Here is a 21387-nt window from a genome sequence, read left to right on the forward strand (position 1 = left end):
GACATCGAAGTTTGGTTTTCATATTCCTGGTAGTACTACACGCCGGCAACAGTGTCAAATCAACCGTCCCAATTTCGTGCGATCAATTTTATCATTACCGACACTGGTATACGGATATTTATGAAACGATAGTTGACTTTTTTCAAATCGACTTTCGTATTAAATAAAAATTTCGGGTTTTTAATTTATTAATCAACGAAGCGCGTATTCTTTGGTTTGAATATACTTGCGCTTGCCTTGCGACGAAGACTTGTTATTGCACCGTTTTTTACATTATTCGACTTTACTACCTAGTTAGCATTTTATAATAATTATTTTTGCCGACTTATTGACGATATTCCGATTACCATGCTTCATTTTACATTAAATAATTTCGCGGCCTAAATGTTATAACATTATTTGCGATAAATTTAGATCAAATATCAACTATTTGCGCATAATTTAATAAATACCGTACTTATATAACATGCCTTCTCCGAAAATACAAAGTTATATCGCAAAACAATGCGTTTTGTGATATTTATTTTGCCCTCACGAGAAAATTAGCTTATTTTTCTAACTCAAGTCGACGATTCTATCGGCCAAGATTGACACAAGTTTGGTCGAGTGCCGGTGGTATTCGAGTCGACGATAAGATCAAAATAAGTTGCCGCATTTGGTACAGTTAATCATATTTGGCCGAAATATTGCGAGGCACTGTGAAAAACATATTGAGCAAGGCCAAGTCCGGTCAAATATATAACGATAAAACCGGTAACAGAACATTAGGATTTTGTAATAGAAAATGAATCTCGCACAGAATAAACACACTGGCTCATACTTGATTATATTTAAATAGAATAGGATTCTAGATTCGATTTAAGTATTCTATAACAGTGGTACCCAACCGCCGGTCCGCAAAGGATTTGTACCGGTCCGCGGAAATCCCGTCGTTTTGTAGTCTCAACCGCTTTACTGATGCCGAAAAGACGAAGTTGCGTTCGTTCATTACGCAATTTCTCTTCCGTCGTCATATTGCTGTTTGATAAGCGCGACACTGATTATCACGGCGACGTATTGGCAAGAGAGAGAAAAACGGCTGCGAATACCGTTTTAGTGGACATAACGATCGTTTCAATATTATGTTGTTATTGTTATTTGTCTCCACCATTTTAAAAAAATCGCTTTTCTCTTCGAATACTGGACCAATTGCTTTGAAATTTTCTGTGGTTAAAGATAAATTTTTTCTCCAGAAGGCTATTACTTTTTTTTCGCTATGACGTCATCAAAATTGTGGCGCTACGTGTCCATATATTTGAGCATAGCTCTCTTGTACTTATTAAACTTTCATTTTTTACAATCGACGAAATTGGCTGCTTTGAAGAGAGCTCGTTCAATCGTAAAAGCGATCGACCAATAATTACGATTTTACGTAATTCGTAACTTTCCTTCCGTAACTCGAAATAATTCCGTAAATTACGTGCAAGCATAGAAGAGATTGGGGCCAAAAATAAGTTCCTCCACTTTAAACAGGTCCTGGAAGATTCAATTTTCCTATCAATGAATTTAACAGTATTAGATGGCCAGAACCATTTTGGACTGTAAAGTACTCAGTTACGAGGGTAACGACAGTGTTTCGTTCTCGTCGTGGGGGATGGATATTCAGCAATTCAATAGAAGCACTGAAATCCCAGGTGAGATTATCCAACAGCGCACTTTATCTTAAAATTTGTACTAGGCAGTTGTTTTATTTGCATAAGAAAATATTTATTTCATGATGCTGGAAGTGCAAAATAACGTTTACAAATTCATAACGCACAAAAATAAATCAATAATCAGAAACTGGTACTAATGGAATTTTCGGAAATTTTATAATTCAATTTTTATTATTTACAGTGTAAATTTTACACTGTATATTTTCTTGCAGCAGATTGGCACCTATACGCGAAGATTCATCCAAATATGTAGGCAGCATCAAATCAAAAACCGATTCATTATTTACGAAGCATTCGTAAGGTACCAAATAGCAGCAAAAATAAAGAAAATATATTCGTAACTATTACAAAGGAATAAAGTTTTCCTACGAAAGACGACGTAATATTGCGTAAATGTCACAAAGTCGTTGTATCGTTTAGGTTACTATGTTTACTTTCACGCCATTTCATTTCAGAATTCGGCTCACGCAATCTTAAATTTTCGTCTTCGCTATCAAGTTCGCTGTCACGCTTAGTGAGTTTGGCCCAAGGAAGAACATCGACTCTAACGGTTATCATAAACACAATTCCTCCAAGTGCAGATACGGCTGCTCCGACATAAAAGACAATTTGCCATGCATAACGTAGATCAGAAATCTGTGAGTGAATATAATTGATTTGAAATGATACCTAAACTTGTATAATTAGGGTGTTGGTAAGAAATAGCCACCAGTAGGAAGAAGTGAAGGCAATATGACGCCATATTTCAGGATAGCAGCAAACACCGGGATTTCAGATCAATATGGCCTAAGAAAATATTCAGGAATGAAATCACCATACCAACAATCAAAAAACAGAATAGAAGTACTTACGCTTCCTGTAACATAGCCGACTAATACCGGTGCCAATTGACCAGACATGATGGATATGGTGTTCGACATACCGAATAAAACTCCCGCAAACCGAGGAGCAATTTCCGCAAAATTAACCTGTGTAGCAAAACAGTTTGACTGTTGTGAATATTTGTGTCAGATATTTTGATTGATTTTGATGCCATACATTTTTTTTAAATGCAGTTGTAAGCTGCTTTGAATATTCGATAAAGAAAAACGAAATGTATCATTAGAAAGTCAAATTGATAAAATGGCAAAATATACATCTCTAATTTCTTCCTGCATGAGCATTTCAAACGAGGTTCCCTCAAAACTAGAATCGATTTCTGAAAAATGTAGCGATAGACTAGATCAGGGTGTTCCAAGGTTGTCGGCATCTGGGTCCACAAGATTATTTTTCCATTGTCCGCGGGTCACATTAGTAACAAGAATATTTAAAAAGGGAAATATAAACAAACTCTTTTATAGTGCAAAGACATTGCTGGTGAATTTGAGAATTAACCACAATGGAAATTTCAAATTTGGGCCAGATTTGCAATGTTTTGAATTTAACGGAACACAAAATAATAATAAAAATGGCCCCATTCAAACATATCGTAATTCAATGTTAATCAAAATTTTAACCAAAGATGAACAATTGCTGAAACAGGATCATTACGTAGAGCAAAATCTCTTAACTTTGGAAAATGTTCAATGATTACAAGATTCCAAAATGCCGATTTAGATTATATTATTTTGGCAACGACGCAACTTGCAGGCACATCAAGCATTGTATTATTTCTCCTACAATAACCAGTTAAAATTCTGTTTGAATTGGTCAGCTTTCTTTTCGAAGTCATGTTTACAAAATAACCACAAATCACTGCAGATTGATTAGTGATATTCCCGGCAGATTGGAAAAAAAGCTGTTTAATAATTTAGGCTTGCCAAGTACACAATTCAATTTCAACATTATTCAATTTCGCTGGTTGTCTCAGTAAGCCTGAAAATTACTCAATTCAACGACATTAGTGATGTAACAATATGTCTAAACATTTTTATGACGGAACAACACCAAATGCGACACGGGTCACACGGTCACATGTAATGACGCTGCTGACGATGATGTGAACCGCTGGCCTGCATGGGTTAGGACGACCCTGGAGTTGGCACTTGTACGATTTCGATTATATGAAGAATATAAATCCCGATATACCTATGACACGAGGTCTGAATGATATTATGTGATTGGGAGAATATGTAATTCTGATAATTATATTACGAAAAAATATCTCGCGTGATCTATAAACAAATAAAATGCAAAATCACTTAGTAGTTTGTTAACAATTGTCAACTGAAGAGTCGAAATCAGCCTTATCTTACCAAGATCCCGGGAGTAGACAATCCTCCGAATCCAGCGGCCATTGTTAATATAAGAACTGGAGTCACATGGTCACATCCTATGTGACCGACTGCTACCAAAAACACCGCGGGTACGATTTGAGCTAAACAACAAAGGTTTATGGTGGATTTAGCATTTGACTTTTTAATGTAGTTTTATTGATTTTTATCCACTTCGTAAGATATAGTGACATGGGTGAATAACGGAGATTTTTACTTTCCAAGCTGTGCTTTGCAGAATTGCAATGCCCCATTTCAAGATTAGAAGAGAGTCAGTACAGGCGATGCTCACACGCCTGGTTAATTGCGTTTCGTTACTTTAATTTAGCGTCTCGTTATTTGTACGCTTATGCCACCTTGAATTGTAAATTAAATTTGAAATCACGAGTAAAATCTTCAATACCTTAACCCTTAGCAGTTCTAGGTAAAAATTAGTCGCTTAAATACAAAGTAGAAGAGTATATACGTAGAATTTGTGTTGCTTTTTACACTTCGATGTGCTATGCACTGGACCTGAGTTTTTCGTTCATTCACTGCTCCCAGTAGCACTTTACTTCGGTAATGACAAGCTAACTATAAACAAAATTGATACCGAAAAAGACGAGAGTTCTCTTGAAATTAAGCGGCGTCATGAGCTTTCGTCTTCTTATAAAATCATATATCTTGTCAGACAATGCGATGAATATACAAACTGCGAGAAACGGTATTGCAGACAGTATGCTGTTCTGGAAAGAATTGAAAAGTAAACAAAGCGCAGTTCCGGTATAAAATGTATAAACATCGACAACAAAATAAAAATTGATCGATATGTTAGACTTGAACACGGGCAAGATTCTGGCGAGGAATCGATGTTTGTCTAAAAAGATTTAGTTTTGCTTTTATTGAGTTTCTATCAGTTATTTCATTAGCCACGTTTATTAATACAGAGACGATATATAAAAATCGAGAAAAAAAATACACAACAGTCTAAGAGTGGTCCGTGGTCTCACTCCGTGGCCTCTGCGGGGGTCGAGGGTACAGTTTGAGAACTCTATTCGAAACGCATGTAGTTATCATTCCGCATGCATGGCTATACGATTGATAAAATCAGAACAGAATGGCGACAATATTTTGATTACAGCATTTTTGATTGGCATCGCTGTAAAACTAATTATATTCAATTGTGTAACACTATCGTTCTGTGTGGTAGACAACATGCCTCCACTACTTCAGGTATATAATTGCAAATATTCGACACAAAAGCACGAAACTAGAAACAAAAAGTACTAAGACGCTTTCTCTGAAGAATAGTTCAGCTATTTTTACTATAACGATTTTCCTATAAAAATTATTTGATTTTACGCAACGAACCCAATGTAAAAATTAACGATTTTCCTATAAAAATTATTTGATTTTACGCAACGAACCCAATGTAAAAATTAGGATAACAACAATATGCATCACCACTTTTCCTCACCTTACTTATATCAACTCCCAATACTTGGTCCATAAACGACGGTAAATTTATAGATAGATTTCTGAAGCCCCAATCAAGGCTAAAATGAGCAAAGAAAAGCGACCAAACTTGCGGTGATCGGACAATATCTTTCCATGGCACAGGTGGTGTTTTGATCTAAAATAATAAAGCAATACTTGCAATATGCGTTCGAAAACACAACTAATATTTTGTTTACGACATAATTCCTAACTGTCAATTTACGCTAATTACTTGATTAGGTAATAAACGCATTATCATGGTTGTTATGACTTCAAGGGTATGATTTGTTACGTTCAAACAAGAACTTTAATGTGTAGAATTCAAACAATCAGTCAACATAGTAATCAATACTTCAACAATACTTCAGTAAAAGAAATATAGCTTCCATCGCAAATAAGTCAAGTTATACAATCTCTTGATTTTAAATACTGATCTGAAGTAAAAACAAAGTGCTGAAGTTTTATTTACTTTATTTTTATACGAAACGATAATACTAAGCACCTTGCATTCGCGTTTTCCAATTGCATCTCGAAGATACTCCCTTTCATCCTCTCTTATTCTGGGGTGTGTTTCTGGAGAATCAAACGCCAGTATAGCCCATAAAACACTCCATGCCACTCCAAATGTTCCTAAATATAAAAACGCATTTTACAGATTGACCCACAACCTAACTAGATAGGCACCGAGTCGCGTTGACGTTAAAAACACGCGCGCAGAATAACTGATAACGTTGTAATAAAATCGTATCCGATAGTTAAAATAAATTTTTTAACCAATTTAAACCCTTTCGTCGCGCAGTTGATCGGATTCAATGGCAAAATTCTCTGTTGGAAAATTTTGTTTTTACCTCTTGAATGATAAGGTATAAATAACTGAGAAACGTAATCCCACAGAAGCTTAATTTATCACAAATATACCTATAACCAAACACACTGCACGATCTTCATTGCGTACGTGCTCCTGGGCCAATACCGGAACTGGAGAGTCATGAAATGGATTCATACATTCGAGAGATTGGTATAGCATCTGGGCTAAGTGCTGAACTAATGTATGAGAAAGGCGTGTTTGGCAATTAGGTATTGAGCTTTGTCAAATCAAAAACAAATTAACGTTAGCACAGTATTGCTACGTATGGTTACATCCTGTAGCTGCATTGGCCGACGCATGTTTCTATATGGACATAACGATATTCTCAAACGCGTAAAAGACGCTTAAATTTGAAACTAGTTTGTAACCAATATTTACCCAAAACCACCGTAGGCAGAATTATGATGCCAACGACGGTGAACCAAATCATGCAACAATATATATGAAAGTTGAAAAGAGTGACAAATATAGATTTACTGCACATGTAACGACGGCCTCTACTCAATTACTCAGCCTCAGCCAATTAAAATTTCATAATGAACACATGAAACATACCTGTGGCATAAAATATTGACGGCCACCCTTTGAAAAATCTACTGTCGGCCAAGGCACCAGAGACAAGGTATGCAATTGCCACTCCAACATAAGGACCTGTGATGAAAGGATTTCCTAATTTTAAAACTATTTTCGATATGACGAGATATTCCGTTTGAATAAACGACCTTGATTTGTTTCTAAGCATCCGAATAATAAATGTAAATGAATTGTCCGTACATTCACATATGCACCATATTCATTTTTGTAAACAATTGCCAACCTATAATTTGAAAAACAATCCCGATTAAGTATAAGACAAGTTAATTGAATATCACAAATTTATTTCCAGTTTGGTCTGCTGAATACGGTCTCGAGATATGAACTAAAAGTATAGATAGAAGAGGAACAGTCAACCAGTGCCTTTCTAGAAGCTGCAGAAACGGGTCATCTTTGCGACCGAGATGCTATTAAATAGCAATTAGTGGTTGGCACAAAACTTGACATGATTTAAGTCACCATAGTCTACGAAACTCTGTTTAAGCTATTTAAAATATACGTTTAGTTTACCTGTCATGGCAATAGACATTAGTTTAGATCTTTCAACTGGAGGAGCCCATTTCCCCCACATTCCATGATGAGATGGATATACAGGACCCTGTAATAAATAACAACGATTTTATAACCATATCAAAATAATACAGATAATCTGAAAAAATTTCACACAGTTAACAGAAAACGAAAATACGTCCCACCTGAACGATTCCCAATATTACGCGTGATGCTACAAGGGCCCATGGACCGACAAATGACATCGTTGGCATCAACAAAGTGACAAGAGACGAAAGGAAAACCGCAGATCCAAACACTATTTTACCACCAAAGCGATGCTCTAGCCATCCACCTAGCAGAGGAGTTGTGATGTATCCGTAATAAAAAGCGCTAAGAATCCATCCGCGTGTCTTTGCATCCCATTTGAATGGTTTCTGTGCCAAAAAAACATCCCGAGGTTAGCATGTTAGTTGGTTGACAACCAGACTCATTACACAAGCTGCCGAAGAAAACGCCAACTAATTAGTCATTGATCAATTGCACTTTAATTAATTCAACTAGAATGTCTTCAAAACTTAGGTAGCTTAAAGTCGTTGACGGTCTAATCGCATTTGTCCTCGGGATAAATGTATTTCAAGTAAAATTTTGATGAAGCATGATCTCTTTATGGAACACCGGGGACACTTTCGTGGTAGATGCCAAAATATCCGACATTTGCAATTACGAAAACACTGTTCAAGAAACCGGTTGAATCTTCAGCCACTAGTTGTAGACTTCGTAGATGTTCGATACCATAAAATAATACCGCATACCTCGATTCTAGTGATATTCTGCAGTCCTACGGAATCTGATGTTTCATCTTCAGCTACTAAATATCTGCATTCGTGAACGTCGGTCCTATCAATCTCTGGAGCGTCAACCATGGCCACAATAGCCACACTGATGTTTACTCTCATGATGAAAGCGTTCATCATACCCAAAGTCAACAAAATTGTCAGGATATATCGGCATTTTATCCACTTTTCAATCTAAAAATTACAGCATAACACAGTCAACTCAAGTTTTCAGTGAATACTCATGAATGATATACATGCGGTTTTCTGGTTTTTAGGCCTTGAATGTTTCTTTACCTTGGGGAATCCAATTTACATAAAATGAAGACTATATATAGATAAATGGTAAGAAAATTGTACATGGGAATATGCAAGGCAAAGTATGCCGATTGCCAAACCATAATATTATACGACAACCTCAAAACGTGAATGATTGATTTTTAGGTTTCTAACGTAGAGCGTTCATTTTATCTATATTATGAAATTGTTACTTCTTGAGGCTCGTGTAATAATTTAGAGAAGCTGAAAAAGGACACATCCAATGTCATGTTCTACCAAATTGAGCAACTGTTTTCAACTGCAAATCAACACAAAAATCAATTTAAAGTATTAAAACTTACCATCAGCTTACCGCTACTGAATGCATTTACTAAACAAAATGTATTTATATCTAAACATAACAGTTTAATAAAGCTGCGTAAAAACACGCGGTTGCACAAGTTATTAATTAAAGAGATTAACTGTCGTTATGTGCCACACGAACAACTCGAAACTAGTAACTCAGCTTCGTTGCGAAAACATTTTCAACGGATTTTATTATGACAATTGCGCTTTTCATTATTTTGATATCATTTTAGTCCCCAAAATCGCTGATGTGAAACATGACATACGTACACACAAGCCTGTCACAAAACTGACTCTAATAGTCAACTGGCTGAAACTAGTGAACTCTCCATTATAACACTCATTTCACTGTATTTTGTCATGCAGTATAAATACTCATAAATCAATAAAAACGGTAATAAATCCTTCAAGCGTTGTATTTACGACACGAATCTGGCAGTAAATATAAGCAACAATGCAAACAGCGTGAGAACACAGCGGCAGAGCACGAAGAAATACCATAGAGGCCAGAAATGCAGCGCTCAAAATAGATTTTTGACTCTCTCATCTAATGTCTACCCAAATCCTCAATTCTATGCTTTTGTCAACATTAGTTATCAATAGAAATGTGTACAATATAATAGGAAATAAATAATTCACGGCAAAAATCATTGAAACTTAAGTTATGTTACAGAGTGACATAAAACCCATAAATGTTGACTCGAACTTCTGTTTGTGTATGATTGCACCCAAAAGTTTCATGAATTTAGAAAAAAAAAATAACTTCCGCGCAAAAAGTCCCAGATTTCTGAAACTTTGGGCATATTCCTACACAAACAGAATAAATAAAATAAATAAATAAATTGATTTCGGAAATTTATGGGTTCTGTTCACCCTTCATATAACAAACATGTCAACGAGGATAACATACATCACGGATAATATTTTGGATTGACGCACAAATTACCTATGTCTTATAAATTTTCCACCAGTAACCACCTCGTTTGAATATACAGTTCAAGCATCGAAATTTTTTTAATTCGTTCTAGATGTAAACAGGTTAAAAACAAACTGGCCAATTGTACCTAGCTAAAGCTCGACCTAAGCTTTTCGGTGTATGTCAACTGTTCGGTGGACGGCCAAAAATGATAAAAAATTGGGAATGTAAACGAAGATTTCATTTCTAACTTATACCGGTAAATGGTGTGTCCCTGAGTTCATGCAACGAAACGAAGGACAGTTGTAATGAAAACGGTCAGGTTTGACGAAAAAAAAACAAGATTACAAGAGATTACAAGACGGCAAAGCGGAGTATCAGTAAAGGTGTTGGGGTCACGGTTATTCTATATGGGCATAGAATACAATGGTACAAAACATAAAACCCATTCTTACGACATTTAGTGAGAAATATATTGAATCCTGCATGATGATCAGAATTAGTACCACAAAGATACCCCACAAATAGCACTGCTTGGCCAAAGCATATTCTAAATATGCCACTGATGGAACAAACACACGTACCATCTAGTATCTGACTCAGGGTGGTTCAAGTTTGCGAGGTTGGCGGGACGCGAAAACTTTTGAGGATGTCTCACAGGCCGCAGTCAGAGAAAAGCCAAAAGTGATCAAAAGATCGCGATAAAATATAAAAGAATTGGAGTTTACCCTTTTGATCAGTTTTTTTAAGAAAGTTATATAAGGCTATTATTTATTTTATAATTGCTCGCAGAGAAATACCGTGGTATTTTTGGTATCTTTTCTCATGTTTGGTTTTGTAATGTCGCTTCAGATTACATTCTTTCGTGACATATATATATTACTTGAAAACACACTGTGGTTTACCGTTGTTGTGGGTAAGGAAATACGTTTTCTCCCAGTTTACCTCGGTCACCTTTTTTATTACTCTCATTGTATGATGAATTGTTATATTTGACCAATTTTATTACTTGTAGCATGAGCAGGCCTGGTGCTATCATCAAAGAACAATCAAGTCCGTCTAAGTTGGGACTCCGGACCCAGCTAAAAAAAACTGGATAGCGCGGCGCGAAGTCAGCTCTGCGGTTCGTCACATGACCAACGCTTGAAAATAGAAGAGTGTTTCTACTTGAATAAAGGCACAAAACGCCTCTTCATATGAAGAGTTACTTGATGCGAGATCAAGGCACGAAAAAGCGCGACTTAGCCCATCGGCTTGGTCCTGTGTGCACAAGACAATTTGTTCTCTTTGTACCGATCACAGGACGTCATTCCCATGTTGGCACCGTCTTGACGTTTATAGAAACAACATTGAAATTTTGTAATTTTCTCAAACGTCAATTTCGACATCGGGATTAGGAAAAGGGCTATTCCCAGTTGAAATAGTTTGAAAATAACTAAAAAATGTTCTGCCAATAAATGAAAATAACTGCCAATGGTTTATTGCACGCTTCAAGTGTTCTGTGGGCGCATGGAACGTGTCTGCGGTTTGGACCACCCCGATCTACATTACATACAATTGAAAATACAATTAAATTGCGAGACAGGCCATTGTTATAAACAGTATTATTTGAAATGACGTCATGTTTCGACTGAATAGTCAGACTCAATTTATCGTGGTCTTTATTCCAGTCATCTGATACCGCCTACTTTTACCAAATAAAACGTTTCCTTTCTAAGACGTTAGTAAACAAAGAATTCCACTATATTGCAGCTGTAGGCATCCGTCGGTTCACATCAAAGTAGTGACTTGCCTATCTTTGAAGATGTCACACCAGGGTTGCAAAGGTAAAAAGAAGGGTCACGACAAACGTAAGTTTATTTATATTTACCTTAAATTGCATTTGATAAAATACGACCGTGCAGAAATTAGCTACTTAACTCGTGCATTGCCTCTGCTAGACACCACTACAGTTTTGTGTGACTACTACATTATATCCTTTATCTACGCTTTGTTGCTGACGGATTCGTGTGTAAATAATGCAAGAATGATAGTATATTACTTTCAGATATATTAGGACCCCGACGGTATTATAGGTTAAATCAATAGGCCTGTTATATATGATTGTGAACTTCAAACCATGACATTTGCGTTGGTATCAACGTGATTTACCTTGCAGACGATGATCCGGAGACCGAAGATGAATTTCCACCATTTGAAGAAGTTGAGGCGTTTCCTGAGTTAACTGAAATAGAATTTAAGCGTCCAACTGCTGTTGATGTGGGAGTAGGAGATGTTAGCGACAGTACATTAGGGACAAGGTACAGTAATAACTTACTACTAAACTACTACTATTACCTACTACTTGATATATGAAGAGTACCGCAACAATTGATTACCGACTATAATTTGGGTGCTCTCCATTTGAGACCGGAAACACTGATATGTAATGCGACATCGGGTTGGGGTTAGCAGATAGCTTGTGCCGTATCACTATCCATCTTGATTTACTCCAAAATGATATAAGACAAAAGACGTCGAGTCCATATATCACGTCTTGGCCTCTTTGAAACGGAACAAACTAATTGAGATAGAGTCCTGATGCCCAACTGTAACAGCCAATCAGTTCTCACAAAAACAGTTCTGATTTAGACATCGTAACTATATTTATGGCCAATAGATAGACAGGCGAAGTTGATTAGCACTGGTAGTTTTCTTGCTGGGTTTATTTATCTTTTTCGATGTAGGGTGAGTGAGACTTCCTCAGGAAATGTTTACATGAGATTCACATCCGCTCTCGGTAATATACGAATATGGAAAGTTGTTGATGGAAGATTCATGTTTTCTGTTGACGACGACAACATGCGATTTATTACAGCGTATCAATGGAATGGGAATTGGTACGTTTTGTGGATGCCGGGAAGCGACCCAGCTGGTGTAACAGAGGCGAATATGGGCTCTGATAGTCGTGTGTGGCAAGTCTACTCAAAGTTTTCCGATTATTTTATACGATTGGAAATGCGAAAACAACTTTATTTAAATTCCGATCGAGAAGCTGGAAAACTGAATATTATGGATGTTGGCGATCCTGACAATACGAGAGAAGTAACACCGTTGAAAATCGAAATTGTTTAGTTAGACTAAAGGAGGCATTGACCGCATATTGATGCAAGATATATCTTCGTGATGTCAACTTCGTACGTAGTTAAGGCGATGTTTAAATGTGTACTTACATGATCTATGTGTACTCAATTGTTTCGGAATTTTATCTTCGACTATGGCTACTGAAACAAGGACTACTGTTAATTAACATATTATTCTTAGCGGGGAAAGGAGAATGTAACATCACTGAGCATTCAGACATTAAATTATACACATTCGCGAGCAAATATGGATATACTGCTCCATGGAAATAGCAGCACTGCTGATAATATTTGGTGTAATATATATCGGTTCGAATTTCTCAGCAACGCGCTGATGATTGCCTGGTTAGAGGAAATATATTCTTTCTAGCGTTGCGCTCATGCTATTATAATTCTAAAACGGTTTTGTTATATTGTTTAAACCAACCGAAGTGAAACCCCATCATATCTCCCAACGAAGCACTAACAGACACCGACCCAACGCCAATCCAATGGCCATTCCCAAATATATATGAATGTTTTTCGTTCATTTAAAATGCGTTCTTTACATGTTTATAACGAATTATAAAATGTTATTCAGTCATGCTGCTCTTTTTACTATAAATATGTGTTTAAGATGAGGAGAAATTGAAATTGCCTAAAAGAGGTCACAGGAAACCGCTGAAAACAATATGGATCAAGTTCAGAGCATGTACGATAGAGAAATACCGTAGCCAAAATTTATCGTGAAAATTAGAAAATACCGCAGTCCAAGACTATATCATGATATAGCTTTATATAATATATTTAAATCTCCCAGAGAAGTGACAAAAATAATGTGATGGAACCGCGTATGCATGAACTTATCTATCATTGATAATAAAAAGATATGTAATAAAAACATTGCACAAATATAGTAGAAGACATTGCCGTTCACTCGTGATTTCAACATAAAAAATAACTATCAACTTGTGAACATTCGTCATCAGAGTCGTTGACATTATATTATTTGAAGATATTGCATCATTGTTAGAACAGAAGAGATACATAAGAGGGAAATACGACTAATTATATCAATTTGAAGAATGTTCTGTAACTATATCTAATATTATCGGTTTCAAATAAATTGGCTGGCGTTTATTGGAATCCTCATTTATATAACAAGTTTGTTGACATGTTGTGAGAAATTTTTAACAAATAGGTTTCCAAAAAAAAAAAGAACAAACACGAGTTAAGTCTTTACAATACTTTGTAATTGATGGGATGCAAAACTCAAACAATTTATTACTTGTACTTGTAAAAGAAACATTTTATTTATTTATAGAAGCGGTTTAAGCTGGGAATTCTAAAATATCAGTATCATTGTCACAGTTTACATCTTGTTTTTTCTTGTTGTTTGAATACATGAAACGATAAAGCCTCCTGCAACCAGAACTATCATTACACTGCTTACCGCGGCCATGATTATCCCGACCATAAACTTCACCGCTGAAATAAATATTTGAAAAACTTAGAATATATTGAAGCGACTATATAGTTTCTATAATTGCATAGTTGGTTCGAATCTTGGTTCCATAATGTGATTTAATACATTTATCGAAAATAGACAAAATGACGGTTATCAATGTTAAATAAAATCAAATTTTATTATATTTTGAATAGCCGAACTTAAGGCGTATTCCAATTTTGATATTTTCCAATAAACTGACAGATTGTAAGTACTGTAATGCTTACTCATATCGCATCAGACACCATTTCCTTCCACCCTTTGTGCGACTGAGTAGTTTCATTCATTCCTACGCATTCAATCACAGTCGTTTGAGCTTTTCCAGTTTCATAATTTACCAATGTGTATCGACTGAAAAATTTAATATTCAATTCATGTTGAAATTTTTCACAAAAAGTATTTTTTAAATAACGTCTTGAGGGCTGTATTTTCTTTGATACTTCTTCAAACTGAAGTTTAACTTATACTTGAAAAGCCTTAGAATATTATTAGGGCATGTAAATGTCAGTGTAAATATCTGAATATCATGCTGTAACTTCTCACTATTTGTATATATGCGATGATATATAGATTGTGGTATTTTACACAATTGGTAAGGCTAATAAGCAATGTTGGCGTAGAGCGTTATAATAGGCTCAATATGAGATGATTCACATCATCATCAATCTCCATCAAAATTAATATTCAGCAGCAGGCAACATTGTTTTTGGTATAAGTGTAGGTCGGAAATGTGCGCTATTGTTATAACTGTTTTGAATATTTTGAAAATTAATATTGCCTACGTACTACGGCATTTATACTCGATGAACGTCTTGTCTGGTATGGCATAAGATCATCAGAGTTTGAAATCGACACAGGTGCTCCATTATGATAATATACACTTCTTGTTGCTCTTGTAGGCCGTTTAACTGTGAATTAAAGTAGAACAGGGAAATTTTGAGTTAAATATCGGATCTTTTAGATTTTAGAGTAACTTAAAAAACAAAAAAAGAAAAGAAATCTTCTGGCGACACTACTTTCATCGTTGGGTGCTGAAACTTCGAGGTCGATTGGTCTATTAGTTAAGGGAGAAACCGAAAAGTCGCTCCAGCAAGAAACTAAAAACAACTACAATTTAACAAACCATCCATATGGACTCTCTGAATAAGAAATCCAAAAAGATCGAGATTACAAGACGGCAAAGCGTAGTATCGTTGAACGTGTTGGGGTCGTCGCTATTTCATATGGGTTTAAAATTTAATGGTACAAAACATAAAAACCCATTCATACTACATTTGATTAGAAATGTATTGAATCACGCATGATGATCAGAATTAGTACCAGGTTACAATTGATGAAAACCATTACTAAATAACAAAGCAATGATTGACCAGTCTTCTTTCATTAGTTGGTAAAATACTTTACCCAGAATAGCATTGCTTGGCGAAAGCCTATTTTAAATATGCCACTGATAGAACAAACATACGTACCATAATAATATCTAACTTTTCGAAATCATACTCTTTCATATCAGACAGATTTATTACATTACATACAATTAAAAATACAATTAAATTGCTACCCTCCATTGTAACTCATTTGTATATAAAACTAAAAAACAATGAATTATTCATACATTTATGTGAAGTGCTTGCTTGTAAGTTGTAATAGCGTGTTTACTCAAGCGCAGGACGGGCCATTGTTATAAACAGCATTATTTGAAATGACGTCATGTTTCGACTGGATAGTCAGACGCAATTTATCATGGTCTTTATGCCAGTCATCAGATACCACCTACTTTCACCAAATAAAAACGTTTCATTTCCAAGACGTTAGTAAACAAAGCATTCCACTTTATTGCAACTGAAGGCATCCGTCGGTTCACATCAAAGTGGTGACTTGCCTATTTTTGAAGATGTCTCTCCAGGGATGCAAAGGTAAAAAGAAGGGTCACGACAAACGTAAGTTCATTTATAATTTCTCAAACTTATACTTTATGAAATTTTATAAAATACGATCGTGCAGAAATTAGATATTTAACTCGTGCTTTGCTTCTGCGGGAAATTAGTACATTTTTGTGTGACTACGAAATCTTTTGTCTACGCTTTGTCACTGATGGGTTCATGTGTATATAATGCAAGGATGATAATATATTACTTTGAGAAATATAAGGACCCCGAGGGTATTATAGGTGAAGTACATATGTTTATGAACTTGAAACAATGATATTTGTGTTGGTATCAACGTGTTTTACCTTGCAGACGATGATCCGGAGACCGAGAATGAATTTCCACCATTTGAAGAAGTTCGGGCGTTTCCCGAGTTAACTGTAGTAGAATTTCCCACTTCAAGTGCTGTTGATGTAGGAGTAGGAGATGTTAGCGACAGTACATTAGGGACAAGGTACGGTATTACCCTACTTGATATAAGAAGAGCATGGCAGCTTTGATTACCGACTATGCCGTAGGATAGGATAGGATTTACATATTTATCCCGGGGGTCACTATAATTTGGGTGCTCTTCATTTGAGACCGAAATCGTTGATATGTAATGCGACATTGAGTTGGGGTTAGCAGATCGCGTATGCCGTTTCACTATGATGATCATCTTGATTTACTCCAAATGATATTAGAGAAAAGACGCCGAGTCTATATATTTTTGTCTCGGTCTTTTTGAAACGGAACAAAATAATTGAGATATAGTCCTGATGCTTAACTCTAACAGCCAATCAGTTTTCAAAAAAAAAAAATTGTAATTTACTCATCGTAACTATTTTTATTGGTCAATAGATCAACAGGCGAAATGATTAGCACTAGCAGTTTTCTTATGGATATATTTATCATTTTTGATGTAGGGTGAATGATACTTCCGCAAGAAATGTTTACATGAGATTCACATCCGTTCTCGGTAATATACGAATATGGAAAGTTGCTGATGAAAGATTCATGTTTTCTGTTGACGACGAAAACATGCGATTTATTACAGCGTATCAATGGAATGGGAACTGGTACGTTTTGTGGATGCCGGGAAGCGACCCAGCCGGTGTAACAGACGCGAATATGGGCTCTGATAGTCGTGTGTGGGAAGTCTACTCAAAGTTTTCCGACTATTTTATACGATTGGAAATGCGAAAACAACTTTATTTAAATTCCGATCGAGAAGCTGGAAAACTGAATATTATGGATGTTGGCGATCCTGACAATACGAGAGAAGTAACACCGCTGAAAATCGAAATTGTTTAGACTGAAGGAGTCACTGATTGCATTTCAAATTTTCAATGCGAGATATATCTTCGTGATGTCAACTTCGTACGTACTTGAGGCGATGTTTGAATATGTACTTACATGATCTAAGCGTACTCAACTGTTTATGAATTTTATCTTCGACTATGGCTACTGAAACAAGAACTACTGTTAATTAACATATTATTCTCTGTGGAGAAAAGAGAATGTAACATCACTGAGCATTCAGACATTAAATTCTACACATTCGCGAGCAAATATGGATATACTGCTCCATTGAAATAGCTGCACTGCTGGTAATATTTGGTGTATATATTGGTTCGAATTTCTCACCAACACGCTGATAATTGCCTGGTTAAAGAAAATATATTCTTTTTAGCGTTGCGCTCATGCTAATATAATTCTAAAACAGTTTTGTTATATTGTTTGAACCAACCGAAGTGAAACCCCATCATATCTCCCAACAAAGCACTAAAAGACACCGACCCAACCCCAATCCAATGGCCATTCCCAAATATATATGAATGTTTTTGTTTATTCAAAATGTGTTTTTTTATATGTTTGTAACGAATTATAAAATGCTATTCAGTCATTCTGCTCTTTTCACTATAAATATGTGTTTAAGATGAGGAGAAATTGAAATTGCCTAAAGAGGCCACAGGAAACCGCTGGAAACAATATGGATCAAGTTCAGAGCATGTACGATAAAGAAATATAGTAGCCCAAATTTATCATGAGTTACAGAGATTAAAGAATAATGCAAAAATCACACTATGATTTACCGTATGAAAATTAGAAAATAGCGCAGTCCAAGACTAGCCTTATATTATATATATATCTTCCCAGATAAGTGACAAAAATAATATGCTGGAACCGTGTATGCATGAAAACTAGAAGGCTTGCAATAAAGGAACAAAAATCGTAAAACTTATCTATCAGTGATAATAAAAAGAAATGTAATAAAAACATTGCACGAATATAATAGAAGACATTGTCGTTCACACGCAATTTCAACATAAAAAAATAACTATCAAATTGAGAACATTCGCCATCAGAGTCGTTGACATTATATTATTTGAAGATATTGGATCATTGTTAGGACAGAAGAGATTTATATGAGGGAAATACGACTCAATATATCAATTTGAAGAATATTCTGTTACTATATCTAATATTATCGGATTCAAATAAATTGGCTGGATTTTATTGGAATCCCCATTTATATAACAAGTTCGTTGACATATTGTGAGAAATCTCAAAAAAATAGGTTTCCGAAAAAAAGAAAAAGCACGAGTCAACTCTTTACAATGCTTCGTAATTGATACAAACAAAACTTCAATTTATTATATACTAGTAAAAGAAACATTTTATTTTTTTATTTTCATTTTATTAGCCTGGGAAATTTAATATATCAGTATCATTGTCGCTGTTTTCATCTTGTTTTTTCTTTTTCATTTTGTTTGTCCACGAAACGATGAAGCCTCCTGCAACCAGAACTATTATTACACTGCTTACTGCGGCCATGATTATCGCGACCATAAACTCCACCGCTGAAATAGAACATCGAAAAACTCAGAATAATGGAGCGACTATGTTGTTTTCACAGTTGCGTAATTGATTCGAATATTTGATTCATAAATGTGATTTGCTACATTTGTCGAGAATAGACAAAATGACGGTTATCAATATTGAATAAAATCAAATTTCACTATATTTTGAATAGCTGAACTAAAGGCATAGTCCAATTTTAATCTTTACAATAAACTGAAAGATTGCAAGTACTGAAGTGCTTACTCATATCGCATCTGACACCATTTCCTGTCCACCCTTTGTGCGATTGAGTAGTTTCATTCATTCCTACGCATTCAATCACAGTCGTTTGAGCTTCTCCAGTTTCAAAATTTACCAATGTATATCGACTGCAAAATTTATTATCATTGTATAGATTATGGTATTTTACACAATTGGTAATATTATAATAAACTTACTATGAGGTGATTTACACTTTCATCATAAATATTATTTAGCAGCAGGCAACATTGTTTTTTGATATATATGTAGGTCGGAAATGTGCGCTATTGGTGTAACTATTTTGAATATTTTGAAAATTAATATTGCCTACGTACTCTGGGCATATATACTCGATGAACGTCTTGTATGGCATAAGATCATCAGAGTTTGAAATCGACACAGGTGCTCCATTATGATAATATACACTCCTTGTTGCACTTGTAGGCCACTCTGGTGCATCGCTTAGTTTGTAGAATACCTAAAAGTTTTATATATATGAGGGACTGCATAAAATGATAAAATCAAAAAGGACACAAGGCTTCTACTTTGCTCATTTACCACAAAGATGATTTTACTGGTTTAGCAAGGATGAAATCAATATGAGCAACATAAACATTTAGAGCTGAAGCTTACCTATAGGGCAATGAGTGCCATTTCCGATGAAACGTATATAACCCAGACGCACATTCATCAATATCTAAATAAATAAATAAATCGCTTTAAATTTGAGTCTTTAAATTCAGAAATATATTGTTTAGGCAGTGAAGTACAACGCTGAGATGATATGAATTACAGTATCTTGTGGCCATGTACTGGTAACTGTATCAGGATTTTGAAAAGCATAACTTTTATCTGTGATTGCAAAGACCATATAAGTTACGTGCCTATACCACATGGAGTAGTAGACACCAATAATATAAGTTATTTACTTTCTCGGCTGTAACTCATAATAGCAAATACTTAAAGATTGTATTCTGGGCTGAGCTCAATATATGTACTATTTGAAGAAAAGCTATAAAAGTCGGTTCACCTGCAGTTGCCGAGATAACAGTTATCGATGAAGTAAAATTGGTGAAGAATGCACGGATTGAACTGTTTTGCTTGAGGACATTGTTCAGATCAGAGATGAACAAAGATTGGTTAAAATTTGGCCAATCAGAAGGACGGTTCATATAAACAGTGTAGCCGACGACAAACGTGGTACTTTCATCAATAGAAACGGTTGGATGATACGGAATCTTGGTAATTTACAATGGAAGATTGAAGCTGTAAAATTGCCATACACCAAAGTTACAAAACAATATCAGAAAGACAACTTAACTGGACTCACCCCCGTATATTTTATCCCGATTGTCCCGTGTTACTAGCAAACATGAAAAATGTGAATAAGAGCATGCTGGGGCAGGGGCGTAGCCAGAAATTTTCAAATGGAGCTGGGTTTTGGTATTCTTATTACTTATCGATTTTAATCTTGCATCTTTATTTCATCCGTCTTGGTTTCCCAGGCCGGTTTACGATTTAGTATGACGTCATAATGAATATAAACACTATATTAATGAATCTAATTTGACTGTTCGTCTATCTACATTTGCTGACAAGTGTAGAATGTAGAATTGTATAAAGGTGTTTAAATGCAGTTGAAACTCTTGCCGTGTAGTGGGCTTAAGTCTGTGGTGGTCTAAACTGCGCGAGGTAGAATTTCTCTAATATTACAAACTACATACTTTTTTGAAAGATCTGTATAATAGAATTCCTACATAAATTGTTTTACATACGTAATATTCTGTAGAAATTCTTTACAACACGTCGAGAAAGTTTCAGTCAAGATATTTATTTTAATTAAATATTATGAGTTGTTCGGTCTTGTTGCAGGTATTTCTCGAGCGTGAGAATCTTCAATCTTACATACATTCAGAAAACACGAGTGCGCTTAAGCTTAAGCCTTTTATGTTTCCTTTGTCCACATTGAAATGTTAGAAATAGGTTCTTCATGAACAATAATTGGTTAAAACAATGCA

General features: G+C 35.4%; 4 protein-coding genes and 1 long non-coding RNA gene across 5 annotated transcripts; 2 read left to right on the forward strand and 3 right to left on the reverse strand.

Moving 5' to 3' along the window:
• Positions 1-1585: 1585 nt before the first annotated feature.
• On the reverse strand, positions 1586-9241 carry LOC120326945 (putative transporter slc-17.2). Its single transcript, XM_039393299.2, has 11 exons — positions 8830-9241; positions 8189-8404; positions 7580-7810; positions 7395-7482; positions 6846-6941; positions 5925-6052; positions 5403-5558; positions 4539-4671; positions 3929-4050; positions 2546-2662; positions 1586-2330 (listed from the first exon to the last, which is right to left on the reverse strand). The coding sequence occupies exons 1-11, from the start codon at positions 8830-8832 to the stop codon at positions 2091-2093; spliced, it is 1530 nt and encodes a 509-aa protein (XP_039249233.2). The 5' UTR covers positions 8833-9241; the 3' UTR covers positions 1586-2090.
• A 2169-nt stretch (positions 9242-11410) lies between these two features.
• Positions 11411-13454, forward strand: LOC120326392 (uncharacterized). The gene is made up of 3 exons (XM_039392671.2): positions 11411-11599; positions 11908-12049; positions 12476-13454. The coding sequence occupies exons 1-3, from the start codon at positions 11554-11556 to the stop codon at positions 12861-12863; spliced, it is 576 nt and encodes a 191-aa protein (XP_039248605.2). The 5' UTR covers positions 11411-11553; the 3' UTR covers positions 12864-13454.
• A 629-nt stretch (positions 13455-14083) lies between these two features.
• Positions 14084-15938, reverse strand: LOC144422072 (uncharacterized). Its single transcript, XR_013475139.1, has 4 exons — positions 15827-15938; positions 15144-15265; positions 14585-14708; positions 14084-14338 (listed from the first exon to the last, which is right to left on the reverse strand). It is a non-coding gene; the product is annotated as an uncharacterized LOC144422072 (long non-coding RNA).
• On the forward strand, positions 15238-18170 carry LOC120326121 (uncharacterized). The gene is made up of 3 exons (XM_039392354.2): positions 15238-16297; positions 16598-16739; positions 17191-18170. The coding sequence occupies exons 1-3, from the start codon at positions 16252-16254 to the stop codon at positions 17576-17578; spliced, it is 576 nt and encodes a 191-aa protein (XP_039248288.2). The 5' UTR covers positions 15238-16251; the 3' UTR covers positions 17579-18170.
• A 343-nt stretch (positions 18171-18513) lies between these two features.
• LOC120326120 (uncharacterized) lies at positions 18514-19923 on the reverse strand. Its single transcript, XM_039392353.2, has 4 exons — positions 19915-19923; positions 19705-19847; positions 19373-19497; positions 18514-19128 (listed from the first exon to the last, which is right to left on the reverse strand). Exons 1-4 carry the CDS (start codon positions 19921-19923, stop codon positions 18968-18970), a joined length of 438 nt encoding a protein of 145 aa, XP_039248287.2. The 3' UTR covers positions 18514-18967.
• Positions 19924-21387: the final 1464 nt, after the last annotated feature.

This window comes from Styela clava, chromosome 4 (assembly GCF_964204865.1).
Source record: "Styela clava chromosome 4, kaStyClav1.hap1.2, whole genome shotgun sequence".
In the NCBI taxonomy this organism is placed as follows: Eukaryota; Metazoa; Chordata; class Ascidiacea; order Stolidobranchia; family Styelidae; genus Styela; species Styela clava.

What these genes read in the sequence shown, in the direction of transcription:
- LOC120326945 (XM_039393299.2), bottom strand. An exon ending in AGAATATCACTAGAATCGAG is followed by an intron (nt 7,811 to 8,188) that starts GTATGCGGTATT and finishes TTTTTGGCACAG; the next exon opens with AAACCATTCAAATGGGATGC. An exon ending in TTGGAAAACGCGAATGCAAG is followed by an intron (nt 5,559 to 5,924) that starts GTGCTTAGTATT and finishes TTATTATTTTAG; the next exon opens with ATCAAAACACCACCTGTGCC.
- LOC120326392 (XM_039392671.2), top strand. Translation starts at nt 11,554, where the DNA reads ATGTCACACCAGGGTTGCAAAGGTAAAAAGAAGGGTCACGACAAAC. An exon ending in AAAGAAGGGTCACGACAAAC is followed by an intron (nt 11,600 to 11,907) that starts GTAAGTTTATTT and finishes TTTACCTTGCAG; the next exon opens with ACGATGATCCGGAGACCGAA. An exon ending in GACAGTACATTAGGGACAAG is followed by an intron (nt 12,050 to 12,475) that starts GTACAGTAATAA and finishes TTTTCGATGTAG; the next exon opens with GGTGAGTGAGACTTCCTCAG.
- LOC120326121 (XM_039392354.2), top strand. Translation starts at nt 16,252, where the DNA reads ATGTCTCTCCAGGGATGCAAAGGTAAAAAGAAGGGTCACGACAAAC. An exon ending in AAAGAAGGGTCACGACAAAC is followed by an intron (nt 16,298 to 16,597) that starts GTAAGTTCATTT and finishes TTTACCTTGCAG; the next exon opens with ACGATGATCCGGAGACCGAG. An exon ending in GACAGTACATTAGGGACAAG is followed by an intron (nt 16,740 to 17,190) that starts GTACGGTATTAC and finishes TTTTTGATGTAG; the next exon opens with GGTGAATGATACTTCCGCAA.
- LOC120326120 (XM_039392353.2), bottom strand. An exon ending in ATCGAGTATATATGCCCAGA is followed by an intron (nt 19,498 to 19,704) that starts GTACGTAGGCAA and finishes TAAATTTTGCAG; the next exon opens with TCGATATACATTGGTAAATT. An exon ending in TGGTGTCAGATGCGATATGA is followed by an intron (nt 19,129 to 19,372) that starts GTAAGCACTTCA and finishes GTTCTATTTCAG; the next exon opens with CGGTGGAGTTTATGGTCGCG.